The 22,283-nt window shown below is 39.3% G+C and overlaps 2 protein-coding genes across 2 annotated transcripts; both read right to left on the reverse strand.

Annotated features, from left to right (window-relative positions):
• Window positions 1-141: 141 nt before the first annotated feature.
• On the reverse strand, window positions 142-6,217 carry pgam1b (phosphoglycerate mutase 1b). The gene is made up of 4 exons (XM_034184265.1): window positions 6,006-6,217; window positions 4,396-4,670; window positions 1,114-1,294; window positions 142-1,042 (listed from the first exon to the last, which is right to left on the reverse strand). Exons 1-4 carry the CDS (start codon window positions 6,142-6,144, stop codon window positions 873-875), a joined length of 765 nt encoding a protein of 254 aa, XP_034040156.1. The 5' UTR covers window positions 6,145-6,217; the 3' UTR covers window positions 142-872.
• Window positions 6,218-17,673: 11,456 nt separating this feature from the next.
• marveld1 (MARVEL domain containing 1) lies at window positions 17,674-20,127 on the reverse strand. The gene is given in 2 exon segments (XM_034185307.1): window positions 17,674-19,636; window positions 19,638-20,127. Coding segments are annotated over 2 exon segments (495 nt in total). The 5' UTR covers window positions 19,745-20,127; the 3' UTR covers window positions 17,674-19,248.
• Window positions 20,128-22,283: the final 2,156 nt, after the last annotated feature.

Consider the following 22,283-nt stretch of genomic DNA (forward strand, 5'->3'; position numbering starts at 1 on the left):
TGTCACACTGATAAAATAAATCCAACATCCATCCAGACAAACACTAGGTTCACACACAGTGACGCATTTATTAGGTGTATTCATCACACATTTATGCAGCATGGTGTCAAACACGTTAATAGTCAATAGTTAAGTGAGAAGAACTTTTCCTTTGAACAGTATCCAGCATAACAGAAAACTGAAGGAAAGCAATCTGAGTATTACATTTACGTTACAATACTTACAGTAACGTGTCTGCACAATAACAGATTAATATGAGAAACTACAATAAAAAGTTAAAGTGGCCGAAAGCACAAGCAGAAACACCATAAGGACACTGCACAAATACCATCCAGACGGGACGTGAGAAAAAAGGACAGTTTTACTTTAAACTCTCAAGAGACTGCAAAAATGTTCCATTAACCAAATTAGACATTTTAGGAAGAAGAAGAAAAAAAAAACCCAACCTGTAATACAACAGACAAAAAAAATACAAACTGTTAAAAGTGAGTGTAAACAGAAAATAACTTGAATTTCTTTGTTAGCAAGTTAGACACAACATCTCCTAAATTACAATTTAAAATAATTTGTGTATCACCGAAACATTCAAGTCATCACCGAGGAATGTTCAACAGAAATATACCTCATATAAGCTGATAATTCCTCAAGAAAGTAGAATGCATTACAGGAAAAATTCTTGACAATCTCTTGAGTGCTGTAGCTCTCTCTGGTCCCATTGCATCACTATCAGTGGTGTCTATCCCTCAAACATGCAATATGTTTCTAACTGAAACTGCATTAGCATTTAGATGGGGGGTGTGTGTGTGTGTGAGACATTAGGACTTCTCCAGAACAGCCAACCGTTTTCTGAACAGAGGGAAGTGCTCGTCTACTCATTTCTTGGCCTTTCCCTGAGCAGCCACAGCCTCCATGGCTTTGCGCACCGTCTCCTCGTCTCCCAGGAACTGCATCGGCGCAATGGGCTTCAGGTTCTTGTCCAGCTCGTAGAGGATGGGGATGCCTGTGGGCAGGTTCAGTTCCATGATGGCCTCATCCGACATTCCTACAGAGAGAAGCGTCAGTCAGCGGAGGGGATTTCACCAGCCAAAGCATTCAAAGTCTGGACGTACTCACCTTCCAAGTGCTTAACGATGCCCCGCAGGCTGTTTCCATGGGCAGCGATGAGCACCCTCTTTCCCTGTTTGATCAGAGGGGCGATCTCTTCATTCCAGCAGGGCAGTGCACGGGCGATGGTATCCTTAAGGCTCTCGCAGGAAGGAAGCTGGTCTTCAGTCAAATCTGCATAGCGACGATCCTGCACGACGGGCAGCACTGTTACGTCATGTAACTACCACTGTACATGATGCACTTTTACTTCTTGTACACTTCTCTTACTTATTGAAATAATAGGTGTATTCTGTAAAATGGCCTAGTCAACATTCCAATACCTTCTTTTGCACATCTTTCAAAACCTAAACAGTCACATTGTCTGCTTTTCTACCACCTCCTGCAACAGTAAAATCGTAAATCTTTTTTTTTTTTGGCATATTTCTGTACATAACATAGATCACTTTTACCTGAACACATACTTGGCAATAAAACATGACTGACACTACAATTAATAGATTTCCTCGGAGCTCCATTAGTCTTCATCTTAGAATTTTTTTTTTCTATTTAAAGAGGACTTAAAATGTAAAAATAAATACATGAACAAATTGTATTGAGTAGATTTATGAATAAACTTCTCAACTGAAAGACAATTTAATTAGGTGAAGAGTAAACCTGTGTTTAAATGCTGTCAAAGCAACAGCACAATTATTTGAGAACTGATCAGCTACCATTATACCTTCATGCTAACTGGAAGAGCACATACTTCTGCCGAAGCCAAAACAAATCCTGGAAAGTGGCATTTTGATTAAAACATTATTCTGTTTGGTCTTTTATTTCTTAAGTATAGGAATTTCAAAACGTCTTCTAAATGTACTATGCAAAGGTTTTTGGCATACACACACAATATATAAATAAAAATTTGTGAGTTAGCAGAAAAGGCATTTTGTGTTGTCTCAATATTTATATTCCCATAAAAAAAAAAAAAAAAAAAAAAATCATGAATGCTCCCCCACCACCATTTAAATTTCAGATTGAATAAAAAAAAAATAAGTAGCCCCCTCATAAAGAAGAATGTACAAATGTGAAAAAAGGACATCTTTACAGGAGACCACCAAAAAAAGAATTCTGAATCTTTAAGATCTAAAGAAATAATCTATTCTTAAGTTAAAATGTAAATGGCCTGTACTGATAACTCTTTTATAAAGCACTTTACAGTGATGCCACACATTCACACACACAGATCTGTTGACCTGCTACCAGGCAATCTGGTAGCAGGTAGGACCTTGCCCAACAGACCTTTGTGATTTTTCCAGTGTGATGTTGATTTAAACAGAAGAGCCTCTGGTCACAAGCCTGCCACTGTAACCTCTAGACCATCACCAAATGTGATTTTTTTTTTTTTTTTTTAACATCCAATAAATACACCTAAAGCCTTTGCCATTCCACACTGTGCACACCTGATCCCATCAGATGTCAGAAGTTAAGCATAGTGGGTCCTGATTAGCACTTGTCAGAGATTGCCGAAGAACATCAGAGACTGTACGGTGTTCCGTCTTTGACAGAGTTGTGTCAAGAGAAGCATGTGGCACAAAACTTATGCAATATCCTCATGCAGACCTCTACTGGATGTTCTGTCGTGACCTTAGTTTGTGTGCAGTTCCATACCCATTGTGAGCGGGCAATATTTTCATGAAGCCATGTCATAATAAGAATGTAAAAGGCAACTTCAAATTTCATTGTAATAAACACTGTGGAGACTAGTTTACAAGTTTTATTGGGGAGACTACAGTGAGAGAGAGCCCCCCCCCCCCCCCCCAAAAAAAAACACACACACACACACACACACACACACACACACACACACACACGAACAAGGAGTTTGGACCACTGAGCAGCAGTCCAATTCTTTTTCCTCTTTAGCAACAATAAGATGCTTCTGACAGTCTCTGGCTCAGAAGTGGTTTGACACTAGGAATATGACATTTATTGGACACATCTCTGTGTGGTGGTTCTTTATACACAGAGTCAAGTCTCAGTTCACTCCCTGTGAATTTCCCCCAATTTCTTGGATCAGCATTGCTTGACAATCTTCTCAATGCGGCAGACATCCCTGTTACTTGTGCATCTGTTCCAACCACACTTTTCCTTTCCAGTCAACTTTTCATGAATATGCTTTGATACAGCACTCTGCAAACAGCCAACTCTTTCAGCAATGACCTTCTGTGACTTACCCTCCTTGTGGAGGGTCTCGGTGTCTTCTGGACAACTGTCAAGTCGACAGTCTTCCCCGTGATTGTGGCTGTGTGTACTGAACCAGACAGAGATTCAGTGTGTGTGCTGCATACATAATGACTTAAAATATTCTAATTTGTGACAAGTGCATTTTCTTTTTTTAAGCTATGGGCTGTAATCATCATCATCATAATACTACATTTGTTAAACTTGTCTCAAATCTATGAAAAGTTATAGAGAGTATAGAGTTTCAGACAGATGGACAGCATTTCTACTGTATGTCCCTCTGTCAGGGCATCACATGACAAAAACAGAAAGCCTACAGTGTTTAAGTAAACTGTAAAGCCAAATTCTTCAAAATAGACATGGATACTTTTTGAACTGCAAGTATTTTTTTGTCTGCTGTCAAGTGTGCCTGCCTGAGAAATGTGATCAAAAATGGTGTTTTTTGTTTTTTTTTGACAAAGTGATCGTAATGTTGAAGAATGGTCCATCACCATATGAAAGGTCAAAATCTATAATGCATCCTTTTTCTTTCCAAGACTGATCATTTCATAAACATTTATTGTGACTGCTTAAAAATAATCACAGTAAAACAATACTGATCACACATCCTCAATATTCTGTCAATCTCTAACAATCTTAGTTTTGACAGCTTCTTTTCACCAGTTTTAGATGACCTTATGTCAAAATAGAAAGACTTCAGTTTGATTCCATGTTGAATGATCTTTGAACTGAACTGAAAAGACCCCACTCTTGGCAAATATTAACTCACTGTGGAGATACTGTGGGATTGCATTAGGTGTACCACTACTACATGAATAGCGTGAATTTGGATTTGATACGTCAAACTGTGTGATATCTGCCAAGAGGTGTTTGCTCAGTTAGTAGAATATGTGCACAATCATTATTTTGCTTACAGGCCAAACACACTTGGCTAGTTCTATGATAACAAAATTACAATCAGAGCAAACTTTTTAAATGGTAAGCTAAAATATAGCCAAATTTCACTTCAGTGTAATTGAGTTACTGTAGAAATGCACTTGTTTGTTCAGTGTATAAAGTAGATCTTACTTTGCTGATGGTAGCATAGTAGTCATGGTCTGGGTCCATAGGGGGAGGAGGTATGTCAAAGGAACGCCTCCAGATCTTCACTTGAGCCTCCCCGTGCTTGGCGGCCGTCTCTGCCTTATTCAAGCCTGTCAGGCCTCCATAGTGACGCTCGTTGAGCCGCCAAGTCCGATATACTGGCAGCCACATCTGGTCAATGCTGTCCAGGACAAGCCACAGTGTCCGGATGGCTCGTTTCAGCACAGAGGTGTAACATATGTCAAATTCAAAGCCGGCATCTGAGATTCAGAAGAAGGAGAAGCTGGAGTCAACAGAACTAAAGTGCTTCTGGTGGAAGCAGATGAAGAGGGGGAGAGACTGAGTGAGTGACTCCGCAGCACACTCAGAGAGCAAATGCATTTGCTGTACTGGGTTCGAATTCAGCTTGACAGGAGTTTACAGAATTTCCCCCCAGCCCCATCCTCCTCCAACCCAGTTTTCTTCAACCTGTTACAAGGTTTTCTTTCAAAGTTAATCAAGGACACAAACACTAATATATATATATATATATATATTTTTTTTTTATTATTATGTGATATGGTCCACACAATGTGAATTTACTTGTCTGCTATACTTACACAGGCCTGATGGCCAAATTTACACTACATATACAGTATTTGTATATTAACTTTATATATTATTTTTTTATATTTCTGTATTACTTTTGTATGTTACCTCCATCTCTTAAAAAAAAAAAAACATCAGGAGAGCTGCATCCAAATTTCGTTGTACTTCACGGTACGACGACAATAAAGGAATTCTAATATTTCCTTTGTAACCTAAACTGAAGAAAGTTAATTTCAAAACAATTTATAACATTTATCTATGCAAATAATTTAAGAGTTAGGTTAAATTTGTATGGCAAAGTTTGTACATTTTGTCAAAAAGATATTCAATGTTAGGAACACTTTATTTTATAAACACCTGTGATATTGTTACCCTTTTGTGGCAGACTGCAAGAATGGCTAGTTACAAATAATATAAATGCCAATTTTTGAATATTCTGTTAAGTTTACCGGTTTTATGCAAAACAAGGACATTAAATTTGTGTATAGCAATATTTTGATTGTGGGGAAATTTTATATAGAAAAATGTAGATTTTTTTTAAATCCTCCAATTTTTTGCCATTTAAGAAATGACTTGAAAAAATGATCCTTAAATAACTGAGTTATTAATATATGAATGAGTTATTATATTAATTAACTCCCCTTTAAATTTTATATTAATGTGTGCATCCCCCCTTTTTGTATCTGTTATTTGGGGAACCAAAAACAAGCCCAGCATTTGTGAATAAAAGGTACCCAACACAGTATGAAAAATTCAGTACAGCAATCTGAGCATGACTTTAATTCAGTAACAAATAACTACGTGACTCGACTGCTGCTTGTTTTAGTCTACGTACGTGACTCGCGCTCTGATGAGCAGAAAATAATCGTTATTAAATTGCTGTATGTAAATTGACTTTGTCTGCATCCTCCATCCTTGTCCTCACAGGCATCAGCAGCGTTCATTTACGGGCCTGTTTGCTCCGAACGTTTTTACAGCGGATGGAGGGAGATGGGATACAATCTCACCTTTCAGGGCCTCGCCTCCTCTCTTTGCCTCCTTTTCTCCGGTTTCGCTCAAATCGGCATCAAACCAGCCGCAGAACCGATTCTCCTCGTTCCACACACTTTCCCCATGGCGAATCAAGACTAACTTATGCGCACTCATGTCTGAATCTATCCTTTATATCACGTACTTTAACGACTTTACTGCGGATAAACACACTGCAGAGAGACCGCTCTCCAGCCGGCAAGGACTTTTATCCAGCGGACTGACGACACAGGCACTTCCTGGTTGTTACAACCAATCACATTTCATTGAAGTACGCAACCGCGTTTTTGTCGACCAATGGCAGCGTTAGGTCTTACCAATTAGACTGTTCAGTGACCTTGCATTTTATTGGCTGTTTGGTATGTTTCATCTAAATTCTTTCCTTTCTGTGGAATAATAAAAAACAAAATCTTTCTGGCCTTCATTACGTTACATTCAGCTGATGTTTTTATCCAAAGCCACTTATAACTGAGGAATCACGATTATATTTTCAACTAGCGTGTTCCTAAAATAAGCAGATGACATTTTTCAAGGGTGGTAATAAATTTTGCTAAGTTTCCATTGTGAGTTGGAATGACGTCTGATTCCAGAATGTTTTGAGAACCTTTGACCTCAACAGTTTTTAGAAGAACTCAACCCTTTTATTTCCTGTTAATTACGCATTTTAATGTTAACTTACTGTCTTGAGCATTTATAAATTATTTAGTTTCTCGTTATCATATACACGCTATTATTATTATCATTATTATTATTATTATGTTTCATGTCGCTGACATTAATCCTCACCATGTCATTTAAGTCTTTCAGACTTTTTCCTCCCCAGTATAATAGTATTGTAAACTTAAATGTTAAAAAATGAAATTGCTGAAAAAGCAAGGTCATATAGCTCCATCAGACTTTTTTCCAGTATAATTTAGAGTTAGAAAATGAAATTGTAGAAGAAGCACTAGTTTCAGATTATTTTATGCCTTTTATTTGATTAGAAAATAACTTGATGATATTGTGGAAGAAACCTCAAGCAGACGACTCAAAGTGGTGACTCACTGCTTAAGCCATTCTAACAATTACAAGGTTTTGCAAAGTTTTACAAAGCTGAAGAAACAGAAAATAGAAAATCAAACAACATAAAAATATAAAGAAGATAAGAAGTCCACACTCCACACAGGCATCAGCACCACAGGCGGGGGTCATCCATGCCGTCAGTGGGCCTGTCCCCACGACAGGGTCACTTGCAAATGCAGACTGCAGCATGCAGTGCCCGCCTCAGGCATTCCACCTCACAGTCCGTCCGGGTCCTTCAGTATGGAGCCGTCCGTCATTCGTACCTTGGACAGAGAGAAAAAGAGCAGAAAGTGTCGGCCGGAAAAACTACACCAAAGGTATAATTCATCAGCAGTAAATCAACAGGAAAACGGGAATTACTAAGGTGATTCTTCAATAGATAATGCAAGAGTTATCAATTTTGGTTATTCAGGGTAGATAAATTTCCTTATTTTCAAAGATCCAAATATTTTTACATGTATTTTACATGCTAGATAGTCACTGACTGACCTCAAGGGTCTCCTCTCAGGTTACCATTTCTGGTTTCAGTGTTAATTGTCCACTAAATTTGCGTGAGATGTCCTCTATTACTGCACCGGGAAGATTTCAACATTTGGCATTTCTGTTTTCAGTGTTGACTGTCCACTGAATTTGCGTGAGATGTCCTCTATTAATGCTCCAGGAAGACTTCAACATTTGGCATTTCCAGTTTCGGCAGCACTCTACCATAAAATTGTTGGGAAGACTACATGGTGCTGCTTTTCCATTTCCTTTGCTCTACATTGTAATAGCTTGAAGATCATTTCATCATGTTTTCTCACTTGGAAATGTAGAACCTATCTCCACAGTAAACTCACCAGTGTAAAACTAACACTGTCAGTGTTAATTTTACACTGGTGAGTTTACTGTGTAAGAGAGCATTTTATGAGTAATTTTGTCAGAAATGCAACTGTGGGGAACCTCAAGTTTTGCACGCTAGTAGGGCCCTATTGCGCAGCAAGTTCTCTTTTTTTTATATTTCTGCCCCTTCAAACCCCAAATCAGTAATAACAAAAAACATTAAAATTCACTCACATATCATAACTGGTAAATAAATGGTAAATGGACTGCATTTATATAGCGCTTTTCCATCTGCATCAACCACACAAGGCGCTTTACAATTATGCCTCACATTCACCCTGATGTCAGGGTGCTGCCATACAAGGTACTCACTATACACCGGGAGCAATAGGGGATTAAAGACCTTGGGCCCTTAGTGATTTTCCAGTCAGGTGGGGATTTGAACCGAGGATCTTCTGGATTCAAGCCCAACACCTTAACCACTAGACCATCACCTCCCTGCTGTGGCTCACATTGCTTTGGATGCTTCTCTCGATCATCAGAGATGCTCAAAGTCAGAGTTGGATTCAAAGTTTCAAGGGATTAAGCAAAAATACTGCATTTACCATTCAGGATTACAGCCATTTTTATTCAGTTACTCCATTGACTCTCTGAAATATTTTGCGCATGATATCTTGAAAAAGGCTTCATGTATCAAGGTGAAACATGTACACAAGGCCACCTCACTCAGACCTCAAAGTTGACTAATTGTTATTTTAACTGTAGCCACCAGGGGGCAGAATATCTGGAACCTTGGGTGCAAGATATGCTAATAAATACAGTTGTGGTCGGAATTACAGGCACCCTAAATTTTTAGTTCACAGTTTAAAATAATTTCAGAAATAAATGTAAATAAACCATTTTTTGCATGATGTGTGTGTATATACGAGGGCTGTCAATAAAGTATAGGTCCTTTTTATTTTTTCAAAAACTATATGGATTTCATTCATATGTTTTTACGTCAGACATGCTTGAACCCTCGTGCGCATGCATGAGTTTTTCCACGCCTGTCGGTGACATCATTCGCCTGTGAGCACTCCTTGTGGGAGGAGTCGTCCAGCCCCTCGTCGGAATTCCTTTGTCTGAGAAGTTGCTGAGAGACTGGCACTTTGTTTGATCAAAATTTTTTCTAAACCTGTGAGGCATATCGAAGTGGACACGGTTCAAAAAATTAAGCTGGTTTTCGGTGAAAATTTTAACGGCTGATGAGAGATTTTGAAGTGATACTGTCGCTTTAAGGACTTCCCACAGTGCGAGACGTTGCGCATCGCTCCCAGGCGCCGTCGTCACCCTGTTTCAAGCTGAAAACCTCCACATTTCAGGCTCTATTGATCCAGGACGTCGTGAGAGAACAGAGAAGTTTCAGAAGAAGTCGGTTTCAGCATTTTATCCGGATATTCCACTGTTAAAGGAGATTTTTTTAATGAAACAAGTGCCGATGGGTCTGCGCGTCGGGACGCAGCCGGCGCGGTGCGGCGGCACAGGAAAAACACCTCCGTGTTGATAACCATTTGTAAAATCCAGGCGGCTTTTGATGGCTTTCAGTGGAGTGAGTATATGAGAAATTGTTTAACAGCTGGACATGTTCCAACTTGTCCTTAAGGCTTCCAACGGAGGTGTTTTTCCTGTGACGGAGCGTCGCAGCGGCTGCGAGCCAACGCTGCAATCCGTCCGCACGTCTTTCATTAAAAAAATCTCCTTTAACAGTGGAATATCCAGATAAAATGCTGAAACCGACTTCTTCTGAAACTTCTCTGTTCTCTCACGACGTCCTGGATCAATAGAGCCTGAAATGTGGAGGTTTTCAGCTTGAAACAGGCTGACGACGGCGCCTGAGAGCGCTGCGCGACGTCTCGCACCGTGGGAAGTCCTTAAAGCGACAGTATCACCTCAAAATCTCTCATCAGCCGTTAAAATTTTCACCGAAAACCATCTTAATTTTTCGAACCGTGTCCACTTCGATGTGCCTCACAGGTTTAGAAAAAATTTTGATCAAACAAAGCGCCAGTCTCTCAGCAACTTCTCAAAGGAATTCCGACGAGGGGCTGGAAGACTCCTCCCACAAGGAGTGCTCACAGGCGGATGACGTCACCGACAGGCGTGGAAAAACTCACGCATGCGCACGAGGGTTCAAGCATGTCTGACGTAAAAACATATGAATGAAATCCATATAGTTTTTGAAAAAAATAAATAGGACCTATACTTTGACAGACCTCGTATATATATATATATATATATATATATATATATAAAATATAATAAAACAATATGTAACAATTCCAATATAACAATTCCAAAGTTACTGAACAGAAATAACAAAACAAAATGCTTTTGTAAAGTGAAATTCAAAAATTATATAGATATATGAACATTTCTAAATCACATCAATCATGAATGAATCAATGAATGAAATAATATATTCAGGATAGCCCAATTATGTGCACAGTACACAATATCTCAAACTGTCACTATGAACATCTTTCCAATGAAGTCCTCACAAAAATCTACACTCAATCACTTCCAGAAAATACAACATTAAAATGAATTGAAAGCAAGTCTAAAATTAGACAAAATACAATGAAACCAAAAGCAGGATAAAATCGAAATACAAACAATATCGGGGGGGCCGAATGTCTGAAACCTTGTAAATTTAATATCTTGATAAATACTACCTATATCACCACTAATCAATTTTGGCATTTTAATTCCATTTGTGGCCAGCAGGGAACCGGCTCTCTGACACCATGCCATAGGGCTTCATTGATTGTGAAGAAACACTATTGTAGGTTGTATCATGCTCAGACCTTGCACATGTTCAAGATTGGCTTGATTTTTCTCTTTGGACTTTAATCATGAAAAATTTTGACATTCGGCAGCTCTTCTAATATAATCTGCAATGTCAGATGGGAAATCCACCCACTGACAAAATGTGAGTCCGTCCCTCCCTTTCTTTGATTCAGGGTTCATACTCATCTGCAGCTGCACTGACTTTGAATGCGTGTTGACTGTTACCATCATCCAAAGGACTGACAGAGTGGCGGAAGCTGTGGTATTTTCCAAGGCTCTATAAATAGCTGCCATCATTTCCCAACACTCCCTCCTTCTGCCCTCACGCGAGACATGAACACTGCTCCTATTCACGGGAATTGTCTGGTTAAAGCTGCTGGAACAGATGTGGAATCAGTAAAATACAAACTCTTCATGCATGGAAAAGTTATTCATGTCAGGAAATGGTTTCGGCCCTTGATATGAGCTCCTATTTTGACCCTTGCATCAATCATTCTTCCCTTTGGCGCTGCATTTTTCTCTCTGCTGACTGTTCATTCACTTGTTTTCCCAGGCCTTCTTTCCCTCTCTCCTCCAGTGGAGCGTCCATCTCAGCAGGATCTGATGAATGTGCACTTAACAGACCTCTGCTGTGTGTCTGTTTTCATGTTTCTTCTGTGCACATGCAGCCTCTCAAAGGAGACACCCTTGGAAGACTGTCAGCAGGAAAAAACAAAACAACACCCAAACAGAAAAACCAGGAGTAGAAGCGTAATTCTTCCTGTGGGAATTACCCGTATAATATTTGAGTGGGAACAAAAATGGAGAGCTGCTGAGTGAGTTCTAACCAAACCTGGCATGTGCACCTGGGTCAGTGAACTATGCACAATCAGCAATCAATAAAACTTCTGTGTGCCCTTAAAGGAGTCACACTGTGTATTAAAACAAAGAAAGAAAATAATAATATAACAACCACAACAATTAAATATAGTTGGGGTTTTATGTTACATGTCAACAAGCACTCACAGTACAATGGAAGTGTATGTCAGCAAAATTTAGGTGTGAAAAGGGGCATTTTGGACTTCTGTGACATATGTCACAGCAATCCATATCTGTTCTTGTGGATGTTTTGTGAGACACTCCCACTAAGCCAGTCTATAGTCTCTGTGACCCATCCACAGAGTCACTGGTCAGCCAATAAATTGTTGACGCTTCTCCAACTCAGAGAGGGGGCGTGGCTAGCAGCAGACATTTGCTCTGGACATTTCAGTTTGGTGTGGAGAAAAATAGGACATGTTCCAGACTTTCAGGTGTGAAAATACCTGAAAACAACAGGCACAGAAACACTATGTCTTAGAGATTTGAACTTTATTTATTTCTTTATTTTCTCCTTGCCAATAGTCCACAAGCTTGAAGCCAATTTTTACCTAATCGGTACCAATTAAGGGAACTAAACAACACTTACAATCCAGCCTCAGTATCCTATGGCCTATACGCAAAATGTATGGTGGTCATCCCAGGGTAGGGCACCTGTAAGCAGGTAGGGGTCAATGAAGGATTACACAGGGGTCAACATTTAAAAATATTCCAGTCATATTGAAAAGTATACCACATTGTTTGTCTGCTCATAAACATTCCAAAAAAGTATAGTTTGCACTATCTATGACTGTATGTGATGGAGTTATGGGGTAAAAACAGCAAAAAAAAGAAAAAAGAAAAGAGGGGTCAAAAATTCAAGTTGCTCCAATTTTGGGGAAAAAGTGATGCAAATTATTGGCTGAGCTAATGAGATGAATAAATAGAACAGTTTTGATCAGGGTCTCCAAAGTAATAGTCAAACAAGATCAATATCCACTGGATTCTATGACACGTTACCCCTTAAAGTGATAACTAAGCATAAATGATAGTGGAAACTGTTCCCTTTTAAAACCCTATTAGCTTGATTATCATTTTTTTTCAAGGTTGGAACAACTTGATCTTTTGATTCCTTTGCAAACTGAAATGAACCTTTATCACCATTTTTTGATGATAAAGGTTAATTTCAGTTAAATTCATAATTATCCGACAAGGCAGACCTCATATTTTCATTTATTTTTCCATAGAACGACTTGTTATCAGCGTCACATCAGATATCATGGTGTTAAATCTTGGAATGTTACTGTACATCTAAATCCACCCATCACTTTATACAGATATAAAAGTGGATTAAAAGTAAAGCTCCTGTATGAGCACCTATTACCTGGTTTTATTGATTTAACTGTTTTATACTTTGTGAATTGATATAATACTTTTGTTTATTGTTGTGAGATTTTTGTATTTTTGTTTGGAAATGGGTCTTTGATAAGTCTCTTTGGCTTCTACCACAGTATGCTTATATTGTGTATATATATATATATATATATATATATACCGCCACTATGGGCCACTCGATCCACAACATTGACATCAGAAAACCGCTCACCCACACGACGCCACACACACTGTCTGCCATCTGCCCTGGACAGTGTGAACCGGGATTCATCTGTGAAGAGAACACCTCTCCAGCGTGCCAAACACCAGCGAATGTGAGCATTTGCCCACTCAAGTCGGTTACGACGACGAACTGGAGCAAAACCAAAAGTGTTGCGTTTATATTTTTGTTATATTATTTATATTATTTATATATATATATATATATATATATATATATATATATATAATTTTGTGCTAAATAAATGGTGATTTTACCCCATAACTCCAAAACATTCAGTCATGGATAGTCCAAATTATACCTTTTTGGCATGTTTATGAGCAGACAAATAATGTGGTATACTTTTCAATATGATTATTTTTAAATGTTGACCCCTACCTGGCTATAATTACCAACCTGCGATGACCACCATATATTTTATGGAGGTCATCATGATATACTGAGAGTAGATTAAAGTGTTGTTTAGTCCCTTCACATGGTACAAAAAACCTTTGCTTGTTTTTTCCCCAAGCAAGTATTGTAAACATCTGGGGACAGGGGAGCAAGAAAACGATACATTTTTCGACAACATTTTTACAATACTTGGTAGAAATAACAATCAATCAAACTATCATTATGATCCATTATGAGCTCAGAGCCAATGTCACAGCTTTTTTGGCAAGATGTGAACAGACATAGAAACAGAATGCATGACGTGATGCTTTCAGGGAGTGAAAACCTTTGGCAGGGTTATGACGAGCGCGGGAAGGGCGGCTGTGAGAGAACATGCAGGAAATGTGTCTTTGGTTATGTGGCCAAAGTAAGCACTCCAGATTAGCAATAAGCAGTCTAGCAGTGTCTGTATACCAGGTTTTCTGTTTTCTTTCCTCGTTCTCTCTCTCTTTGGAACTGGCAAATAGTTTTTTTTTTATATATATATAAAAACACATCCTCTCTTGTGCAGCACACACCCTTGTAATCAGGATCACAGTTTTCTTGTCGGACAAAGTCATGACATTAAAATTCTAAACTAGCTGATGCACTGATGTAAAATCTGTACATTACTGTTTATAAGCTACGGGTCGTTGAGGATACAGTAAAATAAAAGCCTTTTAGTGTAAGTGCAGGGAATTCTCTTATGAATCTAGTTGTCAGTATAGGAGTCATAATCCAAAACTTTTGTTTCACCATGGCTGGGGCTTTTTCTATCAAACTAAACTCTGGATTTATGTATTTATTTTTAAACACAGCACATATGGTTATTGTTGTGTTCTCTGTCATTGCAGGCACTGACACGTGGACAGAAATGCTCCTTTCCTCTTAGACATTTGAGATTTATATCTCTCTGTAACAGCTGTTCTGCATTAACTGTTTCACATCTATACCTCTGCTGATGTCACCTTGCCCTCAACACTCCGACGGCGTCTATGCATCTCGTCATCGGTGAACAGTTTGCTCTTGCTTCATACAGGATCTCTTTAAATTAAACAGGCAGCCATGTGGACACAAAACAGTTATCACATTTTGCATGGGATTCAGTTGGTGGAGGTTATGTGATCGCCTGCGGTTGTTTGTTTGTTCATTTGTTGGTTAGTTAACAGTCTCACAGGTACAGTTCTGCAGCTATCATCATAAAATTTGGACATACGGTTCAGATAATCCTCGAATAAGAGTGGGTTCATTTTTTTAAGGTCATAGCTCATGTTTCAAGGTCAAGGTTATGCAAAACCAAAACTCGCATAATCAGCCAAAACTTCGTATCTACTCACCATAGAAATGTCCAATTTGGCTCATATTGTTCCTGTTAGGCTTTCTGACTGGCCTCGACCTTTGACCTTGACTTCCAAAAGTTCGGTCAAGGTCAAAGTTGACCTGAATATTTAATATTCTGTATTTAAATCTGATGTGTAGAAGTGGTGTATAGGTTCCTAGAATACACTGAGTTTACTTTTCAAGGTCACAGTTCACATTTCAAGGTCAAGATCACACAAGACATGAAAAATGCCAAATCAATTTAGATCCCACTTGAATTTCACCACTCTGAAGTGCCATTTTGCTCAACATTTTGTTGGAAATTTCAATTTTCAACCACTTGCAGGACATTGTTGTCTTCATGCCAGAAGTCTTTCAGAAATGTTTGATCCGACTTGAATTTCGCCATTTTGAAGGTCCATTTTGGTCGGCAGAGGTACTTGTGCCCTCTGAGTGCAGCTCCAGTTGATGTAATTTACTTCCACCATATTCAAATGTGCATTTAAATGGATCATATGGTCTAAAACCTGCACTCTAAAAACAAATTAGTTTTTAGACAGGACACAGGTTTTTAAAGGGCAAATTGTATTGATATCAGCACTTACAGTCGCAGAAGAACACTGATCATCACATGGCCTTATTAGTGGAGGTAACGAAATAATAAAAACCAAATACTCAACCAGCGTCATCATCATCATCATCATCAGTGGTCAGATTATGGGCTGTGTACAGACAGTGCACAAGAAGGAGGTTAGAGTCCTGACAAGTCCTCCAACTGAACATCAGAAAAACAAAGGAGATGTAAGGTTCAAGAGGGGTCAAAGAACACATGATGTGACCTACAACTCATGGGACAGTGGTGGAGATGAGAAGGTCAGCAACTTCAGGTAACTTGAAGTGGTCACTTCACACCTATGCTGTGGTGAACACGGTACAACATCATATCATCTTCCTCTGTAGATTAAAGAAGGACAGCATGGACTCCAGGATGTAACTAATTGCAGTGCACCACCACCAGTCTATCCTGACCGGGCTATACAAAGCTCTGAGCAGGACTGCAAAGCTGCAGATCAGCTTTACTTAGATCTGGATTCACTTAGATCCTGACTGCTGAACTCTGCCATCATTAAGATTTAAACTTCAACACTGATCTTTGATTTTGACTGCTGACCTTTAATACTCATCATGACCTATGATCCAGATCACTGATCTTTGATCCTAATTGCTGAACTCAATCCTGCTCACTTTACTTTGATCCTGATCTTTGATCCTGATGACTTATCTTTGATCATGCTCTTGACTGTTGATCCTGACATGTGAACTTAGATCCTGCTGGCTGCATTTTGATGCTGATCACTGAACTTAGAACCTGGTTGTTGATTGATTTGATCCTGATTGATTTGATCCTGATTCCTTTGATCAGGATCAATTAATCAACAACCAGGTTCTAAGTTCAGTGATCAGCATCAAAATGCGGCCAGCAGGATCTAAGTTCAGAAATCAACAGCAAAGTTCAAGAACATTATCAAATATGAGTAATCAGGATCAAAGTTTAGTGATTAGGATCTAACTTCAGTAAAGGATCAAAGATCAAAGAACAAAAGCCAATATAGTGATCTACCCTTTGATCCTGATCACTGAATTTGGATGTTATTCTTTGATCTCTGATTCCTTCTGTACTGATTAGAGGATCAAAGCTATCAAGATCTACATTCAGCAGTCGGGGTCAATAGGGGGATCAGGATCAAAAGAAAAACTAACTGAGCTCATAGATCAAAGACAGGATCCACCTACTGATCAGGATCTGCACCAAAATTTAATTTCTTCCTTGACATAAGCCATACCCCTCTACAAAGTTTCATTAAAATTGTTTTGTTGGTTTTTGTGTGATCCTGCTAACAAACAAACAAAGATGTACAGGTGAAAGCATCATTTTCTTTGCATAGGTAATAATGTCGGGACAGCTGTTTAAATCATGAATTTATTGCATTGCCTCTGCATCATATCTAAACCCATGCTGCATTTTTAGTTTAATCTTGCTGTTCCTTTTTTAACAACACTGACCTTTCATATTCTGCACTAACCTTCCATAGCAGCAAACCATAGTTCCCAAAAACCACCAAATCAAGGCAAGAAAATGAGTTCTTCACAACTACAAACTGAGGGGAAGAGATATTGAATCATCTTCTTACTGCTTGGCTTCCTTTCCATTGGATGAATATTAAGCCCACCTCCGGACCCCCAGCAGACTCTTCCAGTAACAGACCTCCTCTTCATGCATATGCATGTGCATGCACACACACACACACACACACACACACACACACACACACACACACACACACACACACACACACACACACACACACACACACTTGTACAGCACCAGATGCACGCGACAGCCACTCTTTCATTGTCTAATGGTGCACAATCTTTGGTCTGTCTCTTTCACGTGGTCTCATAAATGATCCCCACTGACATGCCGAGACTTTTATCTCCCACCCGGCAGCTCCTGAGAGCTTCTGTGACTAATCTTCCTTAATCTGGGCTTCATTTAGAAAAGTCACTAAAAACACAAATTTGTGAGAACACCAAAGGCAAACTACCGTGAGCAGCCTTTCAGCTTAAAAACATATCAGGAATCATAATCACAACTGAAAAAAAAACATATTAGTTTTTATTCTCAAAATCTAGCACTTATTAAAAGATGTTTTTGTGTTTTGTTTTGTTTTATTATTATTATTATTAGTTTTTCTTGTCATGACCTGGTTGAGTATACAGCAGAAGGCACTGTGGAACCAGAAAAATAAACAATTTGCAAAGACAGGAAAAACAAACCAAAAATGCTGTCATACATGTAAACACTTAAAAATATAAAGAAATGTTTTTGAAAAATATCTATAGTAACACAAGTGGAGATTTTAGAGGAACAGTAGCCAAGTGACAAAATGACTGTACAAAAACGTACAGGGAAGCTGATATGAACTCATCACAGAGTAGGGGAGGCTGGGGACAGTTATAACACTGGTAATATTGGAACAGCATGACAACAAAATATATGTATTATCTGCTAAAACAAACAAATTAAAAACTTCATTGAGGTACAAAAACATGATTTGATTAGCACGGGTTGTTCCAGACTTAAAATGACATTAAATAACAGTCTCTTGGTTAAATTAGATACACTTCATGTAAGATAATTTCAAGCTATCAGTCCACGATGGCTAAAGTTTTTTCAGCCAAAAGGGTTATGGGTAAGTTATGACACTTTGAAAAAGTCCCCCCCCAGTAAAACATATGGATGTATACAACAATTTTACTCTAAAAACAATTGACACATGATGCTTGAACTGGCAACGCTAGCATTTTGCAAATGTATCTGTACATAAATGAGTGTTTAAACTTTTTTCTTTGTTTTTTGAGAACATTAAGACAAACTGTTAGTACAAACCATGAGACATATAGGTTGGAATGCAAAGGTAAAAAAAAAATGTAGTAGAAACATTATTTAATCCTTTTCCCCCAATGTATTTGCAAAGTTTTCCATAGAACTGGTTATAAATAAACTCACTTGAGTACTTTCTGATAAAATATGCAAGACTGTTGCACAAATTTACAAAAAAAAAAAAAAAAAAAAAAAAAGCACACAGCCAGTTAGTGACACTAGCTCAAAGTTGTGCATGGACATTCTGTCCCTACATTATCAACATGTCTTACAAAGTTAAATATAAGAAATATACTATTTTGTCAAATGCATTTGTACTAAGTACTAATAATTAATTTGTCTGATTTAGATAAATAAGGTGATGTACTTCTTTTTCCCAGGTGACTGGTCTGCATTAGTTTCCATGCTTCACCTGCACTGCATGATGGTGGAAAATTCTGCATGGTGGCGCACTTGCACAATACAGGGAGTCAGCCTTCTCTTGCTTCTATCTTTTACTGTCAACTGAGAGCAGTGACACAACAACTCAAGTGCAGGCGTGCTGCTTTACAATTCACCCCGGTCTCCCCTACTGCAAGTCCCTGTAAGAACAATACACCAATTATTTGACTGCGATGCCATTAAATTACTAAAGAATATGTGAATAATAAATGTAACAGGCGTTCTGTTTCTATTAACTACAACTTGGAGGCATGTCATCCAAACGCATTTGTCTCCCAAAAGCCTCTGTAACAATAGATCACTAAAAAGAAAAATACAATTGGCTAACTTTCATAGACTGTGAGGCAAAACCTGTGTGGCTGCTGAGTGAAATTACAGTGAAGTGAACTATTCCTCATCTTGCGGTGGAGGAGCCCATACGTGATGTCACGGGCGAGGCTCTGGTGCATCAGATGACGGTCCGCTCGCCGCGGCACTTTCTGCAGCCTCCGTAAATGACGGACAGGATGTAAACCAGGCAGCACAGGCAGGCGAACACGGTGGCCGTCAGGTAGACTTTGTACAGGCAGAGGTGCGTGTACAGCTCCAGGTTGCAGAAGGAGTTGTTTTCCGTCTTGTAGATCATCACTCCAACGGCCAGCACGTAGAGCGCGGCCGCGGCCACGTCGTGCGCCAAATTGGTGGCCAGCCATCGCTCCCCACCCAGCAACGGAACCAGGTCCTGTTTGTCCAACAGGGTGAGGAAGAAAAGAGCGAGGGTGAGGAGCCAGAATAGGACAGCCACGAACAGGACGAAGTGGATGGAGCCCTCGTATTTGTTGGCGGCGATGGTGACCACAGCCGGCTCCGAACACAATCTGCAGAATCCGGAGGATTCCCAAACAACTCTTGAGGAACTTCAGGATATTCGCCCTCACCTGCGGCTGAGGGGGTTGGGGTGACATCTCTCTCTCTCCTCCCGGTCACTGTTTTTTCCTCTCTCTCTCCCGAACAGGGCGGGTGCGTCGTGCCAGCTGCGCACAGCTGGGTCGAGATGTGCGCAAAGTGGAGGAAAAGTTCCGGTTTGTGCGCCAACAGCGCAGCCAAACGTGGATAAGTTTAGTAAGATGCAGGAACTCGCTGTTCTTTCCACTGCCCCGGGGTTTTGAAATGAAAACCTTCTTCTGTGTTTCGTCTTTTCCGTTTCCTTTGCTGAATGCGGCGTCTGCGTCTGGGTGCCGGAGAAGAGGCGGCCTGTAATCTAAAACCTGCTCCTCCTCTGCTGGTGGACCCCCGCCTCCTCTCTCTCTAACCAAACATCACAACAAACATGGCACCAGGCTTAGAAATATACTGGCTTTAACTTTTATGGTTGTCCATGTATCTATATGTTAGTTTATATGTTAGTTTAAATGAGTCAACACCCCCGAGTCACACTAACTGTCAGAATGCTCGTAGCACGGGCCGAGGCGGAGGATTAGCAGTAATCTTCCATTCCAGCTTATTAATTAATCAAAAACCCAGACAGAGCTTTAATTCATTTGAAAGCTTGACTCTTAGTCTTGTCCATCCAAATTGGAAGTCCCAAAAACCAGTTTATTTGTTATTATCTATCGTCCACCTGGTCGTTACTGTGAGTTTCTCTGTGAATTTTCAGACCTTTTGTCTGACTTAGTGCTTAGCTCAGATAAGATAATATAGTGGGTGATTTTAACATCCACACAGATGCTGAGAATGACAGCCTCAACACTGCATTAATCTATTATTAGACTCTATGGCTTTGCTCAAAATGTAAATGAGTCCACCCACCACTTTAATCATATCTTAGATCTTGTTCTGACTTATGGTATGGAAATAGAATACTTAACAGTATTCCCTGAAAACTCCCTTCTGTCTGATCATTTCTTAATAACATTACATTACTCTGATGGACTACCCAGCAGTGGGGAATAAGTTTCATTACACTAGAAGTCTTTCAGAAAGCGCTGTAACTAGGTTTAAGGATATGATTCCTTCTTTATGTTCTCTAATGCCATATACCAACACAGTGCAGAGTAGCTACCTAAACTCTGTAAGGGAGATAGAGTATCTCGTCAATAGTTTTACATCCTCATGAAGACACTTTGGATGCTGTAGCTCCTCTGAAAAGAGGCTTAAATCAGAAGTGCCTGACTCCATGGTACTAACCTCACAAACTCGTAGTTAAAGCAGAAACCCGTAAGTTGGAGAGGAAATGGAGTCTCACTATTAGAAGATCTTCACTTAGCTGGAAAAAGAGTCTGTTGCTCTATAAAAAGCCCTCCGTAACGCTAGGACATCTTTCTACTCATCACTAATTGAAGAAACTAAGAACAACCCCAGGTTTCTTTTCAGCACTGTAGCCAGGCTGACAAAGAGTCAGAGCTCTATTGAGCTGAGTATTCCATTAACTTTAACTGTAATGACTTCATGACTTTCTTTGCTAACAAAATTTTAACTATTAGAGAAAAAATTACTCATAACCATCCCAAAGACGTATCGTTATCTTTGGCTGCTTTCAGTGATGCCGGTATTTGGTTAGACTCTTTCTCTCCGGTTGTTCTGTCTGAGTTATTTTCATTAGTTACTTCATCCAAACCATCAACATGTTTATTAGACCCCATTCCTACCAGGCTGCTCAAGGAAGCCCTACCATTATTTAATGCTTCGATCTTAAATATGATCAATCTATCTTTGTTAGTTGGCTATGTACCACAGGCTTTTAAGGTGGCAGTAATTAAACCATTACTTAAAAAGCCATCACTTGACCCAGCTATCTTAGCTAATTATAGGCCAATCTCCAACCTTCCTTTTCTCTCAAAAATTCTTGAAAGGGTAGTTGTAAAACAGCTAACTGATCATCTGCAGAGGAATGGTCTATTTGAAGAGTTTCAGTCAGGTTTTAGAATTCATCATAGTACAGAAACAGCATTAGTGAAGGTTACAAATGATCTTCTTATGGCCTCGGACAGTGGACTCATCTCTGTGCTTGTTCTGTTAGACCTCAGTGCTGCTTTTGATACTGTTGACCATAAAATTTTATTACAGAGATTAGAGCATGCCATAGGTATTAAAGGCACTGCGCTGCGGTGGTTTGAATCATATTTGTCTAATAGATTACAATTTGTTCATGTAAATGGGGAATCTTCTTCACAGACTAAAGTTAATTATGGAGTTTCACAAGGTTCTGTGCTAGGACCAATTTTATTCACTTTATACATGCTTCCCTTAGGCAGTATTATTATACAGTATCGCTTAAATTTTCATTGTTACGCAGATGATACCCAGCTTTATCTATCCATGAAGCCAGAGGACACACACCAATTAGCTAAACTGCAGGATTGTCTTACAGACATAAAGACATGGATGATCTCTAATTTCCTGCTTTTAAACTCAGATAAAACTGAAGTTATTGTACTTGGCCCCACAAATCTTAGAAACATGGTGTCTAACCAGATCCTTACTCTGGATGGCATTACCCTGACC

Source organism: Thalassophryne amazonica, chromosome 13, assembly GCF_902500255.1.
Source record: "Thalassophryne amazonica chromosome 13, fThaAma1.1, whole genome shotgun sequence".
Taxonomy (NCBI): domain Eukaryota; kingdom Metazoa; phylum Chordata; class Actinopteri; order Batrachoidiformes; family Batrachoididae; genus Thalassophryne; species Thalassophryne amazonica.